General features: G+C 39.4%; 2 protein-coding genes across 8 annotated transcripts in view; one reads left to right on the forward strand and one right to left on the reverse strand.

The window, feature by feature from the left end:
- The window catches only part of fancc (FA complementation group C), a 37,395-nt gene that overhangs the window by 12,550 nt on the left and 973 nt on the right, over nucleotides 1-23,872 (forward strand). For 4 of the 6 annotated variants that reach the window (XM_066643594.1, XM_066643599.1, XM_066643597.1 and 1 more), the window contains exons 5-15: nucleotides 3,769-3,876; nucleotides 4,031-4,095; nucleotides 4,913-5,077; nucleotides 5,262-5,418; nucleotides 8,750-8,805; nucleotides 8,963-9,062; nucleotides 9,433-9,508; nucleotides 11,694-11,805; nucleotides 12,054-12,225; nucleotides 14,204-14,392; nucleotides 15,644-15,842. In XM_066643594.1, coding sequence (XP_066499691.1) covers nucleotides 3,769-3,876; nucleotides 4,031-4,095; nucleotides 4,913-5,077; nucleotides 5,262-5,418; nucleotides 8,750-8,805; nucleotides 8,963-9,062; nucleotides 9,433-9,508; nucleotides 11,694-11,805; nucleotides 12,054-12,225; nucleotides 14,204-14,392; nucleotides 15,644-15,802 — 1,359 coding nt within the window. In that variant the 3' untranslated portion in view covers nucleotides 15,803-15,842. Of the gene's footprint in view, nucleotides 1-3,768; nucleotides 3,877-4,030; nucleotides 4,096-4,912; nucleotides 5,078-5,261; nucleotides 5,419-8,749; nucleotides 8,806-8,962; nucleotides 9,063-9,432; nucleotides 9,509-11,693; nucleotides 11,806-12,053; nucleotides 12,226-14,203; nucleotides 14,393-15,643; nucleotides 15,843-21,991; nucleotides 22,274-23,872 lie in introns of those variants that run through there. The other 2 variants (XR_010795319.1, XM_066643595.1) reach the window with 2 other exon arrangements.
- The window catches only part of aopep (aminopeptidase O (putative)), an 83,985-nt gene continuing 82,395 nt past the window's right edge, over nucleotides 22,283-23,872 (reverse strand). For both annotated transcript variants that reach the window (XM_066643593.1, XM_066643592.1), the window contains 2 exons: nucleotides 22,962-23,048; nucleotides 22,283-22,423 (listed from right to left, as the gene is read on the reverse strand). In XM_066643593.1, the coding sequence (XP_066499690.1) occupies nucleotides 22,283-22,423; nucleotides 22,962-23,048 (228 nt within the window). The remainder of the gene's footprint in view (nucleotides 22,424-22,961; nucleotides 23,049-23,872) is intronic.

Below are 23,872 nucleotides of genomic sequence, written 5' to 3' on the forward strand. Positions count from 1 at the left end.
TTCACACATATGGGTTACCATTAGCAAAATGGAGCCCTTCACATGCTTGCCAGATTAAAACGTGTGTGTATTCTTTTGATTAATTTGTTTTTCATCTAATAAAACATTGCGCTAATTAAAGCAGGCCTTTTAAAGTAAACTTTTAATTTGCCAGATGTTTTTTGACCTATACGAAGGGAAGTGGGGATAGAGGGGTGTGTGAATGCTCTATGATGGGCTGTGCTCTGGTGTTCCTTTGGCTGTATTTATTTGCTTAGCTAACTGGTTCTTGTGTCACAGTAGGATGCAGCATGTGGGAAAAGACTCAACGCATAAAGGAGAGAAGGGTAAATATATGGGATAAGCAGTGTGTCTGGAGATTCTAAATGGTGTCTGTAAGATACTGCAATCTGTGAGCTGTTCTTGTAGTCTGACTTGAGCTTGTGTATTGGGGAGGGGGAGGACCAAACAGTTAATGTTCTGCTGATCTCACTGATGTTTATGTCTTTGCGGTGACTGGTCATGTTTATTTTCCCCATCTCTTTCCTGTTTTCTCTGAGATCAGGCAGACAATTACAAAGTGGGGAGTATAACAAAGTCCCAGCATTTCAGTTTACATGTATGGTGTATTTTGTGGTTGAAGTTCATCTCTTAAACATGTCCCATAACCTCTTACCTCTGCAAGATTAGACCAGAATTTTAGGTTTTCAGGTTTGTTTCTGTTGTTTGTTTTGCACTCTCAGAAATAATTCAAAAAGGACCAGAAGATGTTTTCATGACTTAATATTAATTAGTTAACATTAATAATTTATTACTAATCGATGTAGGATGCCGAATATTTCAGAATAGCAAAGTTCCTAATTGACAAATAAATAAAAGGCATTTATAGTGTTTGTTAAAGAGAAAGACAGATTGGTTTATTGTTTTAACATTGTACAGTCAAATTTTCTGGCAGGCAGTTAAACCTGATAATTGCAGAGATATTGAAATAAAGAATGAGTCACACAACATGTATTATTGATATGCACTAGAGTTGGGTGATATAATGGTAGTAAATAAATACTAATGGTATTTAAAAATGTGGACGGTATCTCAAAATGAGTGCGGTGTTTACGGTGTATGTGTGATGTGTCAAATGTCTGTTCTGTGCCTGTAGGAACATGGCTAAAAAGTTAATAATTCATGTGTTCACACAACCCAGTAGTCCACCACAGTTGTGAGTTTAGTGCTGGCTCTCCCCGAAATGGGTTTTTATCATGTGTTGGTGTTCACTGTCGGCTCACAGCGCAAACACTCAGAAAGCACTTCACTCGACTGTGCTCAAAGACAAGGCTCAGTGCATCCAGACCCCACACCCACCCCCTCTCCACATTAGTACAGTATGCCGCATTAATGATGGTTTGAGAAATGTGGATATCGCCCGTCCCTAATATGCATTAGATTAGGCAGGTTTTTGCGCTGAACATTGGTTAATTTCATATTATGTAATCATTTTACAACCATTATAACATAGGTTGTTGAAATACACTCGTAACACTTGTCCATATAAATCGAAGAAACAATAATGTTTTAATAAACCTTTTTAATTACATATTATTTAAATATATTTTTGATAATGATTAACCTGAATGTGCTAGGACCCTAAATATGAATTTGGAATTTCTGCACAGTTAGAGTGGAACGCAAAAAAACCATCACAAAATATATTTTCACAAAAGATCCTTCTCTCTTTTTCTGAGTGCACCGGAATGGGAAGGTGATTTCCCCTCTCTTTTTAATGCTTAGAGGCGGTTCAGAGCTGGCACATTTAAGAGCACTTGCATGTATATCATGTTCTTAATAAGCATCGTTCATGAGATATCAATGCCCTCAGCACTAGTGTAGGGTAGTGTTTTGTTTTTATTTTTCTCCTCCCAGCTTTGGTGAGTAAACAGCTTTGTGAGATGGAAAGCCAGCCGGGTCATGTTTGGGAGTGTTAAGCATTATTTCTCATATTCATGTGGGTGGCTGAGGTTGAAAGAAAGAGCAGAGAGGCGGCACTCTGCCCAGTCCCACAGCCTGAAGTCCTGTCATTAAAGACCTCTGCTTGCTCCATTGCTATCTTCTGCTCTCTCTCTCACCAGCCTGGCTCACTCGCTCCTCCACATCAGAGACCAGGCCACATTTGATCAGATTCCCTCTTTTTCTTCTCATTCTCCCACACAGAGTTCCTAGAGGATCCTATGCTGGACTGCACTGTGATGAACACCACCAGCTCTGTGTTGCCCTGTATCTCTATTAGTCTTTATAGAGCTTTTCTACACATTCAAAGTGTTTTTAAATTCTTTGGAACAGTTGCCTCACTCACCACCAATGTGCAGCATCCACCTGGATGATGCAGCAGCAGCTAAACAGTGCCACTACACTCACCAGACATCAATTATTTTGGTAAAGAATTGAAAAGTCAAGGAAGGGACCACACCCCGGACACCGCACCCAGTTACTCACATTCATAATTTCACTTAGCCAATCAACCTACCAACATGTGTTTTTGGATTTTTGGAGAAAACCGCACCACCCAGAGGAAACTCACAGAGACACAGAACACACCACACCAAACTCCTTACAGTGACCTGAGGCAAGGATCCAATCCATGAAATGTTTGTTCTCTTGTTTCCAAAATCTGAATGTGTCTGTGTTGCCCTGTGAAGGACTGGCGCCCCCTCCAGGGTGTATTCCCGCCTTACGCCCTATGATTCCAGGTAGGCTCTGGACCCACTGCGACCCTGAACTGGATAAGCGGTTACAGATAATGAGTGAATAAATGAATGAACTCGTCTTGTATCTTCTTTCTTTTTTCTTACTTTCTGCCCCTCCTGTCATTGTTTTTTTTTCATTCTTTATCCATCTCTTTATATCTGACTCTATACCTCTCTTGTCCCACTCTTTTTTCTCATTTGCTTATGTTCACATTTTCTTTTTGCTCTTTTTGTCTTTCTCTTTATTTTTGCATTTTCAATCTTCACCTCTGTCTTCTTTCCTCCTGTATCTTTTTTTTTTTGACTGTATCTCCTACTTACCCCACCCTGCTTTTCTTATGTGCTCATGTTCATTCTTTTTTCCTAATTTTCTGTCTTATTGTCCCCATCACCTTGTATATTCTTTTTGTGAAAACATACTGTTAGTTTTGTTATTCAAGGTTTAAATCCTGTTTTGATTCAGATTTAGCCTTCATATATCTTAGACCAGTCTAAATTACTAAATTACCATGCTGTAAAAGAAATAGCCATGCCAGATTGAAACCTTCCCTCTCTCCACCTCACATTTTTTAAAAAAGCCACCATTCCATTCCTATGTGCTCCACCCGCAGTCTTGCTTGGAGCTAAGTGTGAGCTTCAGTGTTTTTGCACTTCAGATGGTTGTAATTGAGCCAGTTGGGTCTGTGGAAGACATCTTAGCATACTGTAAACCTAAAGAAACCACACGGCCCCACCACAGGCAGCCAGGCTTTACAGAGAGAGGCTGAGGCTTTTGCTTTTTTTTTTTCCCTATTGTTGAAAATGATTCTTTGCCAAAGTGCTATTGCTGAAACAAGGATTGTGTTTTTAATCGTAATTTTCTTTGTCATTTTTAATTATAAGGGAATTTTTAGGTGCTAATAATTTTACTGTTTTATAAACCTGCAACTACATGATTTATTCAGAATTCTGGAGATATTTACCATTGTTCGAGTAATCTTGGTACTTTATGATAAGTAAAGCTATTTCTTTCTGGTTAACTGTTTCCTGCATTTTTATCTGTGTTGTACAGAGTTTGCTGTGCCATTTAACATCAGAAGAAGAGGGCAGTGTGGTGCATGCCTTGGAAAAACACTCTGGCTCCATACCTCAACAGTATTATTCACAGACACTTAAAAATGTAAACATGCTATTTCACTGGTCTTCACCCACTCCAATTTTAAAAGTAATGTGTTATGGGTTTAATAATCCTACAGCTAGTTAGCAATTTATTATTGGGTTATAGGGAATATATAGTCAGTGACGTGTTTTATTCATTTATTCCCCCGTAACAGATGATTGCATTACTGACCAAAATACTTAGCAGAAGTCATATCACTTCATCAGGCTCATCAGAAAGGTTTGTAGGAAGTCTTTTTCAACTAAATGAAGGGATTCTCTTATCTCTTGCAGTTTTCTTCTACCTCAATTAGCCAAGACATATTTGGTGTCAGATATTTACCTCTAAGAAATATGTCTCAAGCACTGTATGATGCAGATATCTATAAAAATAGATCAATGCCTAGACAAATTCCAGTGCCAGAAACCACACAAGCAACTGTTTGAGGCGATATAGTGTTTGAATGTGGTTTAAGGAAAAGGTTCTGTGATTTCTTAAAAATAAAAGTAGTGCAAAATGAAGAAAGACCAAAGGACTCTAGGACTCTAATATGTCATATTTTTCATACTTAATACGAGAAATTTAATATTGTGGACTTTTATTATGTAAAATGGGAACTTTCCTCTGCGTTTACACTTCAATATTTCTCTCTTTTTCTCTCTTGCTCCCTCTCTTTTGGTTATATTTTGATCTTTACATTAAAATATGTGTATACACATAGTTCCTGTCACTACAATGAAAAAAAGCATTACTTTTTACATAAATCTCGAAATAGAATTAAATAAATGATGGCTTTTGCACTCTGTTCACTTTTATATTTCTTTTCAAGTGGTTTTAAGTGTTATTTATGAATGTTGCTAATGATGGCAAACATGCCTACTTAAGCATAAAAGAATATATTTTTAAGTTTTTTTTCTCAGGTATTTGTGAGTGTGGGCATCCAGGTGCTAAACACATTTTACATAATACTTTTGCCTACTGTGAATTTGCTGTGAATTGGGCTTGTCATCTTATTGTACTGTATTAAATACATTTATTAAATGACTTTTTATTGCAGCTGCTCATGTGATGAAATTCGTGCAGTATCGATTGCATGTGTTCCCTTAGTCACATATCCAGAGGCAGCTCCTCTCATTGGTGCTCTGCTGAAGCATCCCGTTTCTTGTGCCTGTTCTCATCTCAGCATGGAGTTCATAGAGGCAGTTAGCGCAGCCTGGCTCAGGTAAAGCTTTCAACAATCAATATATTACTAAACTACCTAGTGTGTTAACTTGAAACATAGCAATTAATGATATATTGTTACTAGCAGCAGCAGTAACAAACATCATGGTTTTAATTGTTTAATTCCAATGAAAACACTTCTATTTGTCTTCTTGTCTAGAGTAACATTTCTCTGACTCTTGCAGAAAGAAGCTTATGATAGAGGACATGGCTATAATTGCTCTTTGGTGCCAAAGCTTGTCTTGCCTGGAGAGGGCAGTGCTGAATCTGCTGGAGTCCATTCTCGCTGACCCAGGACCGGGGATGCAGTGTCTGGAGAAAATGGTCTCTGACTCTTTACTGGTGAGTAGATACATTGTGGAGGAATAAAGTAAGCTTATCCTAGGGGTGTTTTATTGGACATGAACCTGTTGCTTTCCAGTCATTTTAAACTTGTAAAATTGGCCCTAATGTAGCTGTCTCATTAATGCACAACAAAAACATCAACTCAGTTTCAGACTGACTTTCCTTGGTTGATTTTTGGATTATGGAAAATGAATAAGTGTTCATTTGTGCTGAGTGCACTGTGATGTGGCTATTTTTGATAGTAACAGATAAGTCATAACATTTACATTAATTACTGATGTGTTTCCAGTCAAAAAGTAAAAGGTAAGTAACCAAATTACTGGCTCATCTTTTGAGCAGTGCACTGTAGTTGCATTCTTTCCTTGCAAGATTTGGAAATGATGGTCTGTTAACGATGCTTTACATTCATAACAAGACCGTTAATTCTACCTGCAGCTGTCACTATGGCATTTTATATATATATATACATAATGTCATAGTGACAGCTGCAGGTAGAATGGATTTTCTATATTATATTAAACTATATTGATATTTGTGACAAGCAGAGCCAAAAAATGCCTTCCAAATACTGAGCTTGTTTATATCTCTGGCCATCTGACTCAATGAATGAACCGACTGAAATCACACCCTCGTTTGTGTCCCTGGTAAACATGTTTTTCTTCATCTATGATCTTTTAGGAAAATCTGCTCACATGTTTGTGCTCTAGGCCCTGTTTGAGAGATGTAGGCTTATTTGCCAGCACTCTCTTCTTCGCTGCTCTTCTGTGCCGGTTCTTTTTGCTTTTTGCATTTTGCAGTGAAAGAAATGTGGAAATGAGAAATTAATTTCGCATCCCGTTCCAGAACATGCCCTTACCCAGAGTTTAGATCCAATAACAATAAACAGTAACTCCCAACATCTTCGCTGCCAAAAACAGGATGTTTTGCTCATGCTGTAATTGACCCTCCCTGAAGTGTTGGGTGAAGGTATGGAAGAGGCACTAAAAGGCCATCTGGTTTCACTAGGGAGGAACCGCTTGAGAAAAAAAAAACAACAAAAAAAAAAACCATGCATGCCCATGCCTTTATATGCATCACTTTTGATCTCCTCTTTGGCTGGGCTTAAGTAATACGAGGAAGCTTTAATTAAGCTTTGAAGTAAGGCTGCTATGTGATTTAATGGTAAAACTTGGATTTAACATCACCAGGTGTTTGTCCTATTTTTGTCTTTATTTTAGTGCCAGCTCAGTATCATTTATAGATCTCACCTACTGCATCTTTTACTGTTAGATGCTCTAACTGGAGGAAGGCGAATAAACAAAACTTTATACACATACACACTAATTAAAGTTTACTGTTAAAATATTAAAAGAAAAAAAAAAAGAAAAATAAAATATTAAAAGAGATTTTATAAGTTGTGCACCATCCTGCTGATATTCAAGCAAGTAAAATGCCTTCTGTTACAACAGCAGAGAACAGAGACTCTGGGCTCAGTATTGCACTATATAACAGTGCTTGTAAAAGTGAATTGCACTCTGCAACTCTAGGGGGCAGCCAGGAGCAAAAATACCAAATTTACCTAATGTTACATAAAGTAGTATATATTTTTTAAAGACAAAATTGCAATTGCTAGAATGCTAATACATGTTAGGCCAGTTTTAATATTCAGTCCCACATTATTATTTTTTTTTTTTTTTGTGCCTAATTCTGATGCTATGTTCAGTTTATATTGTTAAATGGGGAGAGATTTATGTGTTTGTTAATCTCTCCATATTACTGCTGTAAAATGTTTCTCACTCTAAAAGAGGGGATCAAATGCAGCGTCTGGTGTTTGTAGCTGGAAGACGTCTCTTTTTATTGGAGGAGCTTATTGCCAGCTCTTTGCAGGGCTGGAATAACTGGGGTTACGGGAATATCTGAGATGCTTTGTGTTGGTTTTTGTGGAATGAATGGTGTGTGTGTGTTAAATGACATGCAGGGGCAGGAGGTGAATTTTCTAATGTAAAGAACAGAAAATGAGGCTTCTCTCCATTGCCTACAGTGCATGTTCACATGTGCACACACTTCATTGCGTTTAATGCCTTTTTTCTCTGGATCAAAAACAGAAGAGGCACATATGGGCCTTTTCAGGGGCACAGCTTTTTTTTTAGGTTGTTTTACTGCATTCCTTACCCATATGACTGATGCGAAAATGGCAGTATATTAATTAAGCATGTTTTCCCATAAAAAAATCAACAAATGTGCAGCTCAGGCATGCATGTACTGTACAGCTGGTTGAGTATATTATTTTCCTTTAAACTTTGAATTTGAAACAGATGATACCCTGCACAATAAGGCTATGTGATTAAATATAAAAAAAAAAAACCTGGCTGCTAATCTAATAACAGCAGTTCATGTGAGAATATCAGTGGATGGAATTTAACAGCTTCTAGCTCTTATTGCTGTCTCAACATTGCCCTCTAGTGGTGATAAAGCACACATTGGCGCTTTTTTATATTCTAACACAGGGTTTGTCAACCACTGGCACATGAAGCCCCCCCCCACCCCCCACCCCCGCTGGTCCTTGGATTTATACTGGTAAAAGTGTAATAACGATAATAAAAGGAAACACTGTAGATCCAGGGAGAGACAGTTGTGTGGCTCCGGCCTTCACACTCTTTGATAGTCCACTGGTCACTTGTTAATTTGTTCAGTTGTTTGCAAAATCATTACACTTAATTTGACACAATTCTGCCTTTTATTCTGGTATAAAAAAGCAGATAGCAATTTGAAATACGTCCTGGCTGTGTTCTATTCACTCAGAATCCCAGTCATGAAGAACTATCTTTTATTTCGATACCTTTAGCCTATCTTCAAGATGAAGGGGAGAGGAATGTATTTTACCTTATTTTCCATGCAACAGTATTTTAATTATGACTGGTTCGACTTAGACTTTGACTTTATTGATCCCACATATGGGAAATTCACTTGTTACAGCAGCACACAATCTTAAGCGGGAATAAGTGGGAAAAAAACATAGGATATTATTATTATTATTGTTATTATATTTATTGATATATTCTTAATAACATTAACTAATTATTTTACATTTCAAATAAGCTACATTTTCTGTTATTTATATTAGGTGTAAACCTAATATTGGAAAGATTTAATTCTAATTCTTGACTCAGTTCAGACTAATGAAAGATCAGAGTATCTTCATAAATAAATTAAAAATTAATTTTAAACATAAATGTTAAGCTTTGTTTTCCTGTGACCCTTCACTCATTCTAATAAAAAAAATAGCTGGGCCTTCAGATGTAAATAGTTGAGAGCTGCTTTTCTAACACACAGCATTGTTGTTTTTCAGCCTAAAGCATCAGCCCTGCATTGCCAAGTCTTTCTTGTAGTGAATGATGTTTTCAGGTGGGTGGTGATTTAAATAAATACACTCACTTTGACCCTTTCAGAGATGTATTTATCTTATGACAGATGTAAAATGCATACCAGCGATACACCATATTTAACTGTGCGGGCTAATATCCGTATATGATTCCAGGATTTTGTGTTTGTGTGTGTGTAGGAATGTGTTGGTGGCAACAGAGGAAAATCTGGCTGTTAGAGCTCTCGTATGTGTTTTCACTGGCTGCTTTCTTCAGACCTATGCTGCCCAGAAGCCACACGTATGACCTGCTTTCCATCATTCCATTCAGTGCTGGGGATTTCTCAGGATTATATGAGAGCAATGTATAAAAATGCAGTGTAAAATGCTGTTAATAAAGTGTTTCACTCCAGGAGTGAAATCAGTATGAGAATTCTTATATTGTACAGGAGAGATGACTGATATTTCCATGTTCATATTGGAAAAATGTAATAATATAGTGTAACAGAGAGATAATAGATCGCATAAAAATTGAACATGATGTGGAGATAAACAGTTGGTCTTTCTTCAAAGACACTTCACTGTGTTATTTTACAATGACATACCATCAAAGATATGAGATCATTTATTAGTAGTATATTGCTTTTGTAATCTTTTGGTTTGATTTTCAGGAAAGACTACCACTGAGAGCCTTTTTTCCTCATGTGCCGCATAACCTCCTCACACCTTTATTGATAGCACCATCAGGTTGTGTGTCTATTTTTCCATCTCTGGTGATTTATGTAATGTTCAGAATACAGCTTTTAATATCATGTTTAGCAATAGAATTTTATATCATATAATGATGTAATAAGATATATAATGGATTGGAATAGGGTATTTTATATCTTATCTTGTTTAAAATAAAAATTAATATGATAGTATACAAACATTGTATGAATAGTGATGTATGGGCAAATCTGATTTTGGGCTGAGCCTTAAACTAATATTTTTCTTTAATAAGAAAAAAAAAATTTTATTCGGAATTATTATTGTCCTCAATAAATATGTAGGGTGGCATGGTGGCGCAGCAGGTAGCGTCGCAGTCACACAGCTCCAGGGACCTGGAGGTTGTGGGTTCTAGTCCCGCTCCAGGTGACTGTCTGTGAGGAGTTTGGTGTGTTCTCCCCGTGTCCCCATGTGTTTCCTCCGGGTGCTCCGGTGACTCAAAATGTCCATAGGTGTGAGTGTGTGTCGCCCTGTGAAGGACTGGCACCCCCTTAAGGGTGTGTTCCTGCCTTGCTTGTTGTCCCTGTAAGACAAATCCAGGTGAGAACAGAATGATGGATTCAGCAGTGTTACTGGACTTGCTCTCCACATTAACATTAAATAGGGCATGTTTCTATTTTTAACTGCTGCAGAATCAAATATTTTGCTCATTTAAAATAAACCTGGTGTCACTAGAGTTTTTTGACTCATTGCACTGTAGTTTCTGTCTGCACCGTACCTCTGTTTGCTCCATCTGCACACCACCTGTACCCCACAACTTATTAGAAAAGTGGCAGTGCCAGATCAGAACATGCTAATGCTTCACCACTCAGAACATTGAAGTGGTCGACCGTTATCTTGCACCCATTACGCTCCTTTTTTAATGCAGCCCCAAACAAACACTGCCCCTTCCTGCAGTACCCACCCTGCAGCACACACAGATCAACTCAGCCCTGCTTGGCCTGGAGATCCATATCTCTGGCTGTGCTCCCCCTGTCCCTCAGCTCAGAGGATATCCTCACAAAGCCACTGTTTCTGCACTCTCCCAGACCAGCAGCACAGAAACTGCAGCTGCAACAGGTGCTGTTTTGTTCTGTATTTATTTGCTCCACTGAAGTATGATTCTTAAGGAGGTGATTGACAAGAGTCTCTCTCTCCCTCTCTTTTTTTCTTGGTCTGTCTCTCTTTCTCTCTCTCTCTCTCTCTCTCTCTCTCTCTCTCTCACTCTCTGTCTCTCTCTCTCTCTCTCTTTCACCCTCTCTGACTATCCCTTGCTTTTATTTTCTTTCTTTCTTCATGCTCCCTTTCTCTAAAAGGGTCTTTTAGAATAAGTGAATTTGCTTGTTTACCGGATCCAGTGAATGATAAGCCTTGCCTCTCGTGTACTGGAGTTAGCCTGGTGAAAAAGCCAATGTAAATGCCACAGACATTTTGGAAAGATTTTTGCATGGAAAGCTTTCAGTCCAGAACCATCTCCTAGGTTTTTCACATATGTTTTGTAATTGACCAATAGGTTTTATCCATGTAAACAGTTTCTGTTCACAGGAAATCTGCTCATTTACAGAATAGCATTTTATTATTGAACAATCAACATATCCATCAAGTTAGTCCACAGCTGCCTTTGTGTATTTCAGATGATGAGCATTAAAATTTAAATCTGATCTCAACATGATATTGCTGCCTAATGATTTCCGAATAAAGTGTGTTTTAGCAGTTTGTTGTTGCAATACAATTAGATTTGACCATTATTTCAAATTGATATTTGATTTGATCTGATTATAGTGCTTTAGAAGAGCAGCAGAATGTTTAGGTGGTGATGAGCTGTCACAAATACCAATGTCAAAAAACAAAACCATGTATTTCCATTTTTGCTGACTTTTCATTTATTACATCATTTGAACACAGCAGCTGTCTTTCACATCGGTTGACAATTTTGAATGGACCAATAGAAATGCACCAAAATACTTGAAATAAAATGTTTTTACATTTAATTGTAAGACATTTTTGCCTTCTCCTGTAGAGTTGCAATTTTGGAGATTCATGTTTTTCTTTAGACTGCAGCAATATGCATTTTATTTAATTTTACTGCGATAGTGTGATATTTTTATTTATTTTTTCATTCACCTGGTAGATAGTGATTTTTGTTTTAAAAATATGTTGCAAGAGTTTAGCTTTTTGTCTACAGAAATGCCAAAGCAGGCATGGCTGAAACACTTGTGCTGGATCGGAAAGCTATTACAAGAGATCACATGTGAAGGACATCAAAAAGAAGAGGAGGATGTGATGGTAAGACAAAGGTAAGAGATCATGCCGTAGACTGCTTTTCCTCAGTGTGCTGTCTTACATTTGTGAAGGAATGAAATGGCTCCTCAGTGATTGTGTATTGTGGCTGATGAACAAGGAAAGGGGTTGAGGGTTGGAGAATGGTGTATGGTTCTTTTCCTCTGGAGATACACATTAGCCTGAGCAGCTGTGTAATATTTGGGATCTCTTAAATCTCATCTTTCATGTACTCATCTCCTGTGTGTGTGTGTGTGTGTTGCAGGCAGAGAATAGCAGTGTTCGAAGTTTGGTTCTTGCTGGTTCATTGTGGACACTGGGTGGACGCAGCTGCTGAGCTGCTGGTTTCCAGAGGATCTGAGGAATCCAAGCCTCTGCTTTTCCTCTTGACCTTCTATCATCAACCCACCAACAGAGGGCACCACAACACTCAGACAGTAAGTTCATGCTGTCCGTACTGTATGAGTGTAAAGACCATAGGAAGCTTAAATAGAGCTTGAGTAAAAAGTGTCATATATGTATGAATAAAACCATAACGTATTTGGTGACTTGGTTTAAAAGTTTGCTATACTGACGTGTCATTCTCAAATTAACATCTGCCTACATTATAGAAGAAGGATTGCTCAACTGAGTACCAATCTTTAGTTGCGAATAGCTCCCTCTCAGCATCACTTTGTATTTTGAACCATTATCATCTTTCAAACTCAAGTTGTGATTAATAAGAAGAACTGACCACAAAAAGGGGGTAAGCTCTCACTGGTTCAAGAGAAGCTTGTACAGATTGATACAAAGGGTGTTAGAAAACTAGATAAGCCTAGTTTAGCAGGACCGCCATTAGTCATATAGCCATTGTCAAAGAGGTGTTTCTGGCATTTCAAAAACAGGAAAGCCCAAAATACATTTCCTTGTCATTGGAAGGTGTGGAGGGTTGGTGCTTCATATCAGTGTCTTTGTTTACATGTGGTTTTTATTAAGTGATTGTGTTGTACACAAATTATGGAGGGCAGGAATAATAAATACAGAAATGAAAAAAGGAGCATAAAGTATTGTTCATAATATTTAACACAGACATCAGTGTTTTTCTTGTTCATTTTATTAAAAAATAAAAACTAGATGAACTACCACCAAACTACAACTACTACCAAAGAACAAAGAAGACCAAGAACATTTTGTAATTACAATTACTTTATTTATTTAATGGTTAGAGTACAACACGTGAAGTTTAAGGTGGCTGTGCGCAGATACAGGGGTTGGACAATGAAACTGAGGTTTCATGGCTAAATTGGACCAGCCTGGTGGCCAATCTTCATTAATTGCACATTGCACCAGTAAGAGCAGAGTGTGAAGGTTCAATTAGCAGAGGGTAAGAGCACAGTTTTGCTCAAAATACTGCAATGCACACAACATTATGGGTGACATACCAGAGTTCAAACAAGGACAAATTGTTAGTGCACGTCTTGCTGGCGCATCTGTGACCAATACAGCAAGTCTTTGAGATGCATCAAGAGCCACGATATCCAGGGCAATGTCAGCATACCACCAAGAAGGACGAAACACATCCAACAGGATTAACTGTGGACGCAAGAGGAAGCTGTCTGAAAGGGATGTTCGGGTGCTAACCCGGATTGTATCCAAAAAACATAAAACCACGGCTGCCCAAATCACGGCAGAATTAAATGTGCACCTCCACTCTCCTGTTTCCACCAGAACTGGAGGCCCTACACCATAATAATAAATTATTGTGGTCTAAAACCAGGTTTCAGTTTCATTGTCCAACCCCTGTATGTGTAGATTTATAAACACACCTACGCCACAAAATGTCTCCCCACCACAAAGACACACACTCACGTGAAAATTCAGCAGTCCTCCTCTCTCTGTGAGATATAATATATGTGTAAATGTTGCTGAGTTCTGAGCAGTTCTTCTGAGCTTATGAGCAGCTGTGTAACGTAACTAATGCAGAGACAAACACAGCCCCCGAAGTACACACTGAGCGTGTTCCTATTTTATTTCCTGTTATTTACTTGTATGAAACTTTGTAAATGACCCTGTCCAGCTCCACTGGGCGATAGCGCCGGCCCAGTAGACTCTGGCAAAAATGTCATCTACTCTACTCTTATGAAAATCCATGATTAGATCAAATTAAATCTAAAGCTGACTCACAATCCTCTTGCTTTGCGAGACAGACCATAGCCTGGTTTTGTATATTTTCATGTTTTTCTACTTTTCCAACACACCCACTGCAGTTAGCTAATGAGGTAAGCAGAGATTTGTCTGAGGTTCAGGCGACAAATGAAAATGGCAAAAGATGCAGGATAGGAAGAATTTCTCACTTTGAAAATGCTACTGTATTTAAACAGAGCTGAGTCAAATGGAAGATGACTGATGACTAATTCATTATATTTCTCATTCTAGATATTGCCAGGAGAGGGACATTTGAGGATGCTCTTCCAAACTCATACTTTTCCTCCTGAGAGACTTCTGTCTTCTGTGAATGAGCTGCTCGCCTCTTCTCTTACTTCGAACATTGTTCTCCATCTTCTGCTTAATTTTGCCATCTTTTCTCAAGCATCTGCCAACAGTGTCAGAGAAATCATCCAAAAGGTAATTTAGGCATGCTCCAATAGTGGATTTATCAGCTGATGCAGATATCCAGTATATTTCAGGAGCGATTCTAAATTCAAATCAGTACAAAATATGTGTTGTCTTAAACTGTGAAATTACTGTTTTGCATTATGCATTCCAAAATTAGAATAGCAAGTAATTAATAATTTGGGTACTGAAGACAAAAGGATTATACCCTTCTACACTGAACGATCACTGGATTAGGAACACCTACCTTGCATATACACTTATTGTCCATTTTATCAGCTCCACTGACCATACTAAAATTACAGACTGTAGTACATGTTTCTCTGCATACTTGCTTTTCAATGATCAGTACCACCAAGGGGGTGAGAGAGCATGCAGAGAAACAGTAGTGTTGTATGGTCAGTGGAGCTGATAAAATGGGCAGTGACAGTAGATACAAGGTACGTGTTTCTAATCCAGTGATCTTTCAGTGTATTAGTTTATTTTAGATTATCTTGAATCCAGAGGTATCAGCTGTATTTCTGGATGTTTGCATATGGATATTGTTGTGTATAGTTTAGTCTTTAATTGAATTTGAGAACTCTGCGACAGATGATTTTTACTGAGAATGGCCCTGCTGATTTTAATGCGGTGCTGCCTGAGGGATCGAAATTCATGCGGACTTTGATACGGCTATAAATTATGCACCATGGATACTGAAGTACCTGAAAAAAATATCTTGACTCACAGCACAGTGAAAAAATGATCAGTAAACAGCAGTCCTGGATATTAGCAGTAGTGACTATTTTGTATAAGCACTGTTCAGCAGTGTTAACTCAGTCCATTTGACCCCAGTAATCTAACCAGACTGGAACAGAAGTAAACAGAGGCCAGTGAAGTTGTCACCAGCATCCAGTTCTCATATTTACTGTATAAGAGTTTCAGTGGTATGTGGAGACTGTGCTTCCAGCTGTTTACAGCCCCTTGTAAAATCAAGACTGGTTCGCTTTTACCCCTGACACAGAACAAAAACAAGTTTACAACCTCCAGCTTTTTCCCACTGCATCTGGCTCCCTTTCCATGCCTCTGATCCAGGGACATGACTATGGCTGTGCTTCAGATTTTGCCTTCATATTTCTGTGTTCTTAATAGTCTGCAGAATGTTATTGAGTTCACTGGATGAAATGCATCAATGGAAAGCCAAGCATGCAATATAGGCCAGGTAACTTAGCCCTCTTTGTCATTGTGTGTGTGTGTGTGTGTGTGGTCTGATGATGCTGGTAGGTGTTGACTGAGGCTGGTATGAGGCACAAGGCGGCATGGATGCTCTCCTCCATGCACTACAGACTAAACAGAGCAGATTTGCTGGATGCCAGAGTTCAGTCCAGGCTGAGGATGCTTCAGGACAGCCTTTGGCCAGCCCACACCCAGGACTGCACATAAACACTCCCTAAACTCCCACATCCCTGAACCTCAGTGCTCGGTAAGCTGTTTATTAGGACAAGGATTTCTGGCATGGTACAGTTCCACACTCAAATACAGACCTGCTGGAGATGATAGTCATATTCTAAACCCAGCTGCTGTTTTTATTTTAAAAGCAGGGGAAAATATGTAATATATCTTGTCAAATAAAAAGAGTGTGTATGTTTTTTATAGAAATGTGGTAAGAAACTCAAAACAATTCTAGCATTCATACACATCATATTCATAATTTTGTGTACAGTATATTCCAAGGCATATAATACACCATATTTCATCATTATATGTGTGTTATATATATATATATATATATATATATATATATATAATGTGTGTGTGTGTGCATATATACAATTTTCCAGGTAGATTATATATGACCAATTGTTTTGTTTTTTTGTAAAACTAGCCGTCATTAGTCAGCAATTATCCATGAATTGATAACTTAAAGTCAAGGACCCTTACAAAGGGGTGTGCAGACAACCTTTAAATATTCAGTGATATTACCAAACATACTTGATCACTGTTTTCAGAATCAGCTTTCAAAACAACAGCGTTTTGTGTGATAACACAAGTGGTTTTAAATATGTTCAGTTCAGTAGGTGTCAGTGGTGTATTATTCGCTGCTCTCTTGGCCAGACACGTTTCCCTGTGTGACCTCTCAAAATAGGATGAGTCTGTTGATGTGTGTGAGATGGTCATCTACAGGACAATGTCAGGGCTGCTGAGATAACTTGTATTGCCTGTAAATATGAATCCTTGTGCTGTGTTTTAACACAAACAACTTCTATTCATCTGACACTGCTGCAGCTCTGAAACATAAAGGAGGAGTCTATTATGCTTTCTCTCCGGACGTCCTGGTTCTTAAACACCTGCTTTTTAAATACACTGCAAAAAACTTTGGGCTGCACCATTCAGATTTTAAAACTTTTTATTTATCCTATCATTTCAAGTACAAAGCTTACAAAAAAAGTCCTACACTTTCTAAAACGAAACAAGCACTGGTTCAGTGAAAACCATTGATTTTTTATTTATTTTGAAAATTACAATTTTCTCCTTAGAGTAAATAAAGCTTAAGTTAATAGCCAGGGTCTAAATTATCCATGTGCTCGTGTCGATTCCCCTGCGATTCTTCTTGTGTAGAGGCCTCCTGAGATTGCCAAGAAGACATGTAGACCCTGTACCAGAGACAAGACACATGTACGTTATCAAAATATAACCGATGAAGAATAATCATTCAGCAAAAGCATGATTTTTATGTTTCAGCAGTGCTTCAAGGCTAAAAGTCTTTGCTAATTGACTACATTTTAAAAAGGACCCATCACAGATATGGAATGTTGTTACAAAAATATTTCTGATGGTGGAAATATAAAGTCAGATAAGAGACACCTGAACTGCACTTTTGTACCAGCGGCAGCCGCCACGTACCACAACTACACGAACACACAAGGTTGTAAATAAGAGCAAGAAGTGTTGCAGGGTGCTGCTCTCTGTGGCTGTGGGTTTGGGGGTCTGTGGACCAGACTCCTGTTCCTGCTGAACTGAGCCAGCGTTTCTGTAGTACTGTAATCAGCTCAGTAGGCACGGGAGGCCAGGTCCATCTGGCTCTCAGCTCTGTTCTAACACTGCCCATGTGAAACCCACACACACGGGCAGACAGCGCCAGGCAGCTGTAGCCCCGGCGGAGCCATCAGCCAGCCTAATTCACTTCCACTGAAGGTGCTTAGCACTTCATTTCCCATGGAATATCACTTAATGATATTTTAAATATGGCCTATGCAACTAATTCCATTTGTGCTAGCCTTTGATGGTAATACATCTTTAAACAGTTTCTAAATTTAGTCATTTATGGCCCTGCTTCTGCCTGACTTCATATTTAACTCCTACATCTGTCATGGCTTAGGAGACAGTGCGCTGGCAGAAAAGGCCGTTATCCGTCCTCTCACTCGACGTGTTTCCTGTCTCTACTGCTGGGTTTTTACTATTTTAACCACACAGGCTAAAAGCAGACTTAAACGCAGCAGATGTTTTCATCTTTCTGTGGCTCCTCGTCTCTGACTCTGTAAACCACCTGTCTTCTTAATGTTTTCAGAATTCCAGGGCTGTTTCCTGTGCACACTGAGTGACAAGGTGGCGCCCAGCTATTTTGTTTTTCCATGAGGCAGAGGTAGTACATTTTAGTGAGTAGTAGGAGGAAGAACAACAAAAGGAGGAGGAAGAGGTAGAGTAGGCTCCCGCTTCTCAATCCATGAACTCTATTAGTTTGGTCTGTTTTTCTTCAGCCCTCATGAGGATCTTCTCAAGTGTCTCTATACAGAAGTATTAACCATTTATAGTTTTTCTTCCCATGAAACAGACCACTTGATAAAAAAAGTGCTCACAGTTGATCCAATGTGCTTATGCTTCAGCCGCACCAACAGCCTGGGCCCAGAACTGTGACGAAGGCTTTAGTGTACAGTCAACAACGCATAAATCTAAATTTTCCTAATGGTGTCTTCTACAGTAAAATACCCATTTGTTTTTCTAAAAATGTGTTTTTATTTTAACCGTTTGCAAGGTTTTAAAAAACGAAAGGATCCGACTGTGCTGAGATTAAGGACTTGACGAATACAAATAGTGAAATGTGAATGGTAAAACATCCACCCTTCATTTCCAGTGGCCCCTCCAGGGTTCTTTTACTCTCACTCCCTTTAGAGTAAGTCCTTCCTCACATCAGAGGATTAATTATAAACACTTCATATCCTTCTCCATAGGACCATGAAACTCAGTCTAACATTTTGGCCACACCTCTCTGTTTTTCGGTTTCCTCTTTCTTAGTCTTGCTCTCATCAAGTGCAGAACTTAGCCACTGTGAACAAAGAGCTCAATCACTGTTCACCAATCAGCTAAGCTCTGCACCTGGCCTGAGAGATTCTTGTCCACAGTGTGTGTGAGAGAGAGTGTGTATGTTTGTGTACATTCACCCACGTTGCTCATCCACTGGAAAATGAAAAGACAAAAACTTTCCTCCTCTGCATTTTCTGCTCTCCTTCCTCAAGCCCCTCCACTCCCCTGGACCGTCATGTCGTCTTCTTTTATTTTGATTTCCCTGAGCTGGACTGCAATGGTGCCTCTGGTTGCCATGGCAGCCGTCTGGGCGGTGGGTTGTGTGGTAATCCCTGGCAATGTGATTTTTATCTTAAGTCACAAATCAGCACGCCAGGAACCCACACAGCCCCCGAGATGAAAGCAGAAACCTGCAGGTCTGCGGATCCTCGCACTCTCCTGCCATCGGCTACGCTCGACTGAGCCACGGCTATGTCCCTCATTAGCCTCGTCAGGAGGCACTGCTGAGGTCTCAGAATCCCCCCAGGCCTTATAGGGGAGCAGAGCCAGAGAGAAACCCACCCTCAGGCCTAAGACCTCTCACACTACACTTACTGCAACACCAGCCCCTTATACTGATAGGCATCAGCAAGGAAGATATTCAGAGTTTCAGTGCATTAACTTTTATGAGTTACATTTATAGGAAAGTTTGTGCACTTTTCCCCTAAAACTAGGAAAGTGCAAATCTCAATCAACTGTTCATTCATTTCAAGACACAATGGCATTAAACACAAGTCATCCATTTTTCAACATCAGAAAAAAAAAAAAAAAACCACTGAATCCCATTTATAAACGTCTGCCTCTTGCCCCATTTGATTATTTTTGTCTTAGAAGAGGCCATTTCCCTTACTGACTGACTGAGTTACTGACCAAAAACAGAACTTGAAAAGCACATACACAAGACCTGACCAGTTTGGCCCAAGTCATGTCATTTATATTTGCTTGGAATATTGTTGTAAAGGGAAGCAGTGTGAAGATAAACAGTTGTAAGTGCTTTTTTGTGCAAAATGCCCTACTCACAACCATATTAAAGATTAGCTGAAATACAGCTCCCTTAGCTTGGTGCTACCTTAAAGCCCTGGTGTTGGTTCGTAGCTCGGACTTTAATGAAGTACATACTTTAAGTAGGTCCTAACAAAGCGTAAATACGACTTGCCATAGTTTTCAAACACTGCTTAATTTGTCCAATCGCACCAGTTTTGAACATTTTTGATGCTGAGACTTTTTTCTTCTCTGTTTACTTGCTACTGCAATAAAACCATTCCACCTTAAATGGACATAACAGAACCAAAAGTGAAACTCGCGTTGACCAAAGTCATGTCGTGTCTTTGCTTTAAGTAATACTGTAAAGGGAAATAGTGCAAAGATGCAGAGCATTATGTATTCATTTGTAAAATTCTGTTGTCTTGTTTTCAGATTTTGAAGTGTGTCTCAGGAGCCAAATAATCCAAAATGATCACTTTCAGTGATGTTGAGGTCTGGGCTGTGGAGCAGTCAATCCACTGTTCTGATGTCATCAGCAGCTTCTTTGTTTGGCCAATTTTCTTTCTCAATTTTCCCCATTGTTTATTTCCCTTTCACTGTAATCTTCACAGCCTGTGATTTTCACGGAAGTGATTTTTTTCAGATCTGATGCAAGAGCAGAGCAGGGTTTCATTTCTCTCTGAACAACAATAACTTTAAGAGCTTTTTTCCTGAAAGTGAAAGGTTAACATGTCTTGTACAGTTGTAAAGAGTCGAGTCCCGGTTTCTGCAAACCTTTTAATCATTTAATGAACTCTACTTCAGGAAGCAGCTGTTATTTCATTTAGCTTTGTGTCCCATTGACGCCAGGCACTTTATATGTAATCTCAGCAACTAGAAATTTACACTCAATGTTCATTTTGACCAAAGGGGACAGGAGGGATACAGAATGAATCATATTTTTTGTCATTATTCTTTTAAGATGCTAAGAAGAAGATGGCACAGAATCTCATGTCACTGAGTGTACAAAGCTGACTTCTTCCCACCAGTAGATCCTTCTCATATTGAAAACGCCCTGGTGAAAACAGGAAACAGCCCATTTCCAGTACTCAGCTCATGCTTTGCTAACATCCGATCTGCCCCCACTTTATTAATCACACATAATAGGGCTGTGGTGCTACGTGATTTATCCCACTGCACAATTTTGGGACAACAGGTGTCTTCTGCTATCATCGGCCTCCATCTCCCACATTGTAGAGGATGCTCAGGCTGAAGGCGTCTCACAAGCGAATTAACAACAGCCAGGCGTCAGCCGATAAAGACAAACGTTCTGTCTGACAAAGCAAACGCTGCTGTGGAGGAGAAGGACGCCGGATGGCCGTTGTGAGCTACATGATTTATTTGAGGTGCAGCTGACACAAACCCCAGCGGCCTGGAAAAGGCTGCTCCTTTCTCCCATCCCCAAACACATAAAGCTGTCTTGTTGGCGGATGAAAGCGCAGGCGGCTTCACCGGAAAAGGTTTGCTGGGAGACAGCTAATGGATTTATCTAGTTGCCCAGCAGGGCCCATAAGTCCTCCGTCTTAGAATCTGACAAGTATTTAGCAGCTCCTCCAGCCCACGTCCAATATGGTCAAACAGGATAATATCGATGCATGAAAGAATGGTGAGACAGGTTGCTTCAAAGGGAAACTTTTCAATTCCCTTTCCGCTTACGGCTCAGAAGAAGCAACAAATATAAATGTGGCAACAAGGAGCTGGGGAATTCCTACCGTATAGCGGATAGGATAGAAAAAAAAAAGGAAACAATGTTAAAATGTGAATGTATAGATGCTGAGCACACTTTACGGCTGGGAAACTAATGTCTAGCCCCAGACGGCCCCCACAGAATTGTATGACTTTTCTACTTCAACCACAATATAGAGTCGAAAGCAGGACAATGACCAAACTGTACTAAACATTTAGGACCACTGATCTACTGTTTCTGACCCAAAGACAGGCAGATCCTTAATGTCACAGATATTTTTAAGGCATTTAAAAATTTCACCTCCCGCAAACAATCTTGACAGGGTTTCTTGGGAGAGTATGAAAAGGCAGGCTGTAGCTGAGAATGAGGGAGTGTTGGTCATGAGTGACTATGAGTGGACAGTCACAAAAGGCCAAATGTGGGCAGGAACAAAAAAACAAAAAAAAAATAAACAATGGTCCATTCTAAGTTTCAAAACACACAAATGGCACACTTTGGTATGCTGTGTTTTTCTTGCATTGATTATTTGTTTTGAAAGAGATTTTAAAGAATGGGGCTTGACAGGAATTTCCCTTTTACAGGAAATTAAACTTCAGCCCAGACTCGGGTGCAAAAACACATGTGCCCTCCTTTAAAAACGTGTTGACATGGCAAGGTGAGAGAAAATGATGTAATTGTGAATTGTCCCCTTTTTAAAACAAATATGAGCTCATACAATTGTTTGTGTTCTCAGATCTCACGTTTTGAACAAGGCCGCTGCTTCTAGCCATGAACTCTTAAAGTTGAAAGGTCAGCTAAGAAAAACATGGGTAGGAAATGTGTAAAGGAGTGTTGACGATGAAAAAAGAAGTTCTACCTGCGCTTTTCCTGGATTAGAGGATCATTTCTTCCACCACGCTGCGTGCTGATTGGTCCATGTCCTCTTTGATGGCTGAGAAGCAGCGGCGTGCTAAAGCCTGCTGACGCCAGTCTTCCTGAAGCATCAGCTCACCATACAGATACACACCCATAGCCTAAACAAACCATATGCCCCAAAAAGCATAACAGTTATATCTTTTGTAGTGTACAGCTAGTTATTGGTTAAAGTGATAAACCATAGTAATTATATACTTGTCAAACTGAGGCTTCAAAATGTCTGTGATTGTCATTTCCAGCTACACCCCAAAAAAAAAAAAATCCGTAGATTTTAGTGCATGTTTCCAAAATGGAGAAAGTCTTACATTTGGCCTTTAGACAACCTTTTAAAAATAACTCAAAACAGCAAGTTTCACTATAGATGTTAATCAAACACTCATTTGAGGGTTCCATTAACCGTTTTTGTTTTCAGTCAGTTCAGTAGAGATATTATTATCAGTCAGAAACATCATAATGAAGTCTATTTGGAATTACTTAAAAAGTAAAGACACCAAAGAAAGTGTGTAATCCATTAGTCATGCACATGTGGATGAGGCTAATTGGTGGGGTATAATCCTGTTATTGTAGGCCACATTAGCCTTGTAGCTTGTGTATATATATATATAGTACAGATTCTGATGTGTGTATTTAATGTACCTGGTCATGAATGAGGAAGTGCTCCACGTCTCTGTACGCAGCCTTGTATTTATTCTTAACCACCAGCTCACACCATCGATGCTTTACCTGCAGAGAGAGCCACAGAGACTTTAAACACTAGCAGTAAAGACTTCACACAGTAATTGTTCAGTTTGTGAAAGACACGAAGCTTAGTGGGAAATGCATAAGATCACATGATCACGTGTGTGTGTGTGTGTGCGCGCGCGCGCCCGCTGGTCAGTTTAAATGGCTTCTTTCTGGCCCAGCGCTTCTGTGTTTCTTATGTGAATGAAAGAGATCTCTGTTAGCAGAGCGGCTTGGAGAGATCACAGACTGGCTCTGTCTTTCTCTCTCTCTTTATTCCCATTCCTATTCTCTCTCGTCCCACTACTGTCCCCAGAAATCCACTCACTGACCTCACACACCACCACCTGATCTGCTACCTCTCACATTCCACAGTGGAGCTCTTGTCCCCCCCCCCCCACTCCTCCTCAACACGTCTCCTTCCACATTCTCTTCTCTGATCACGGTTGGCGAGAGATGAAAGCAAAAGCAGAAAATTACAAAACTGTCTCATGTTATCTCTGCTTTCTTTTTTTTCTGCGGAGCCCCAGAAGACATGAAATGATACGATTTAACCTGGGGCACATTTGCATATGCCCATCTCTTATGTTTGCTTGGGACAGTGACTCCATCAGACAAACGAGATATAAATGTGCCGTGGCCCAAAACTGTCCCAGTCGCGCCCTGAAGTAAAGCAAACACTCAGGTCTGATTGTGAGCTGCATGGATTTTGACAAACTGGAAAATCAGTCAGCATGGGGGACATGTACATGTTTTAACGAGGTTTCCTGATATTAACTGAATTCCTTTGAGCATTGAGAATTATATATAAAAATATATATGTAAAT

The sequence above is a fragment of the Hoplias malabaricus genome, chromosome 14, assembly GCF_029633855.1.
Source record: "Hoplias malabaricus isolate fHopMal1 chromosome 14, fHopMal1.hap1, whole genome shotgun sequence".
Classification (NCBI taxonomy): Eukaryota; Metazoa; Chordata; class Actinopteri; order Characiformes; family Erythrinidae; genus Hoplias; species Hoplias malabaricus.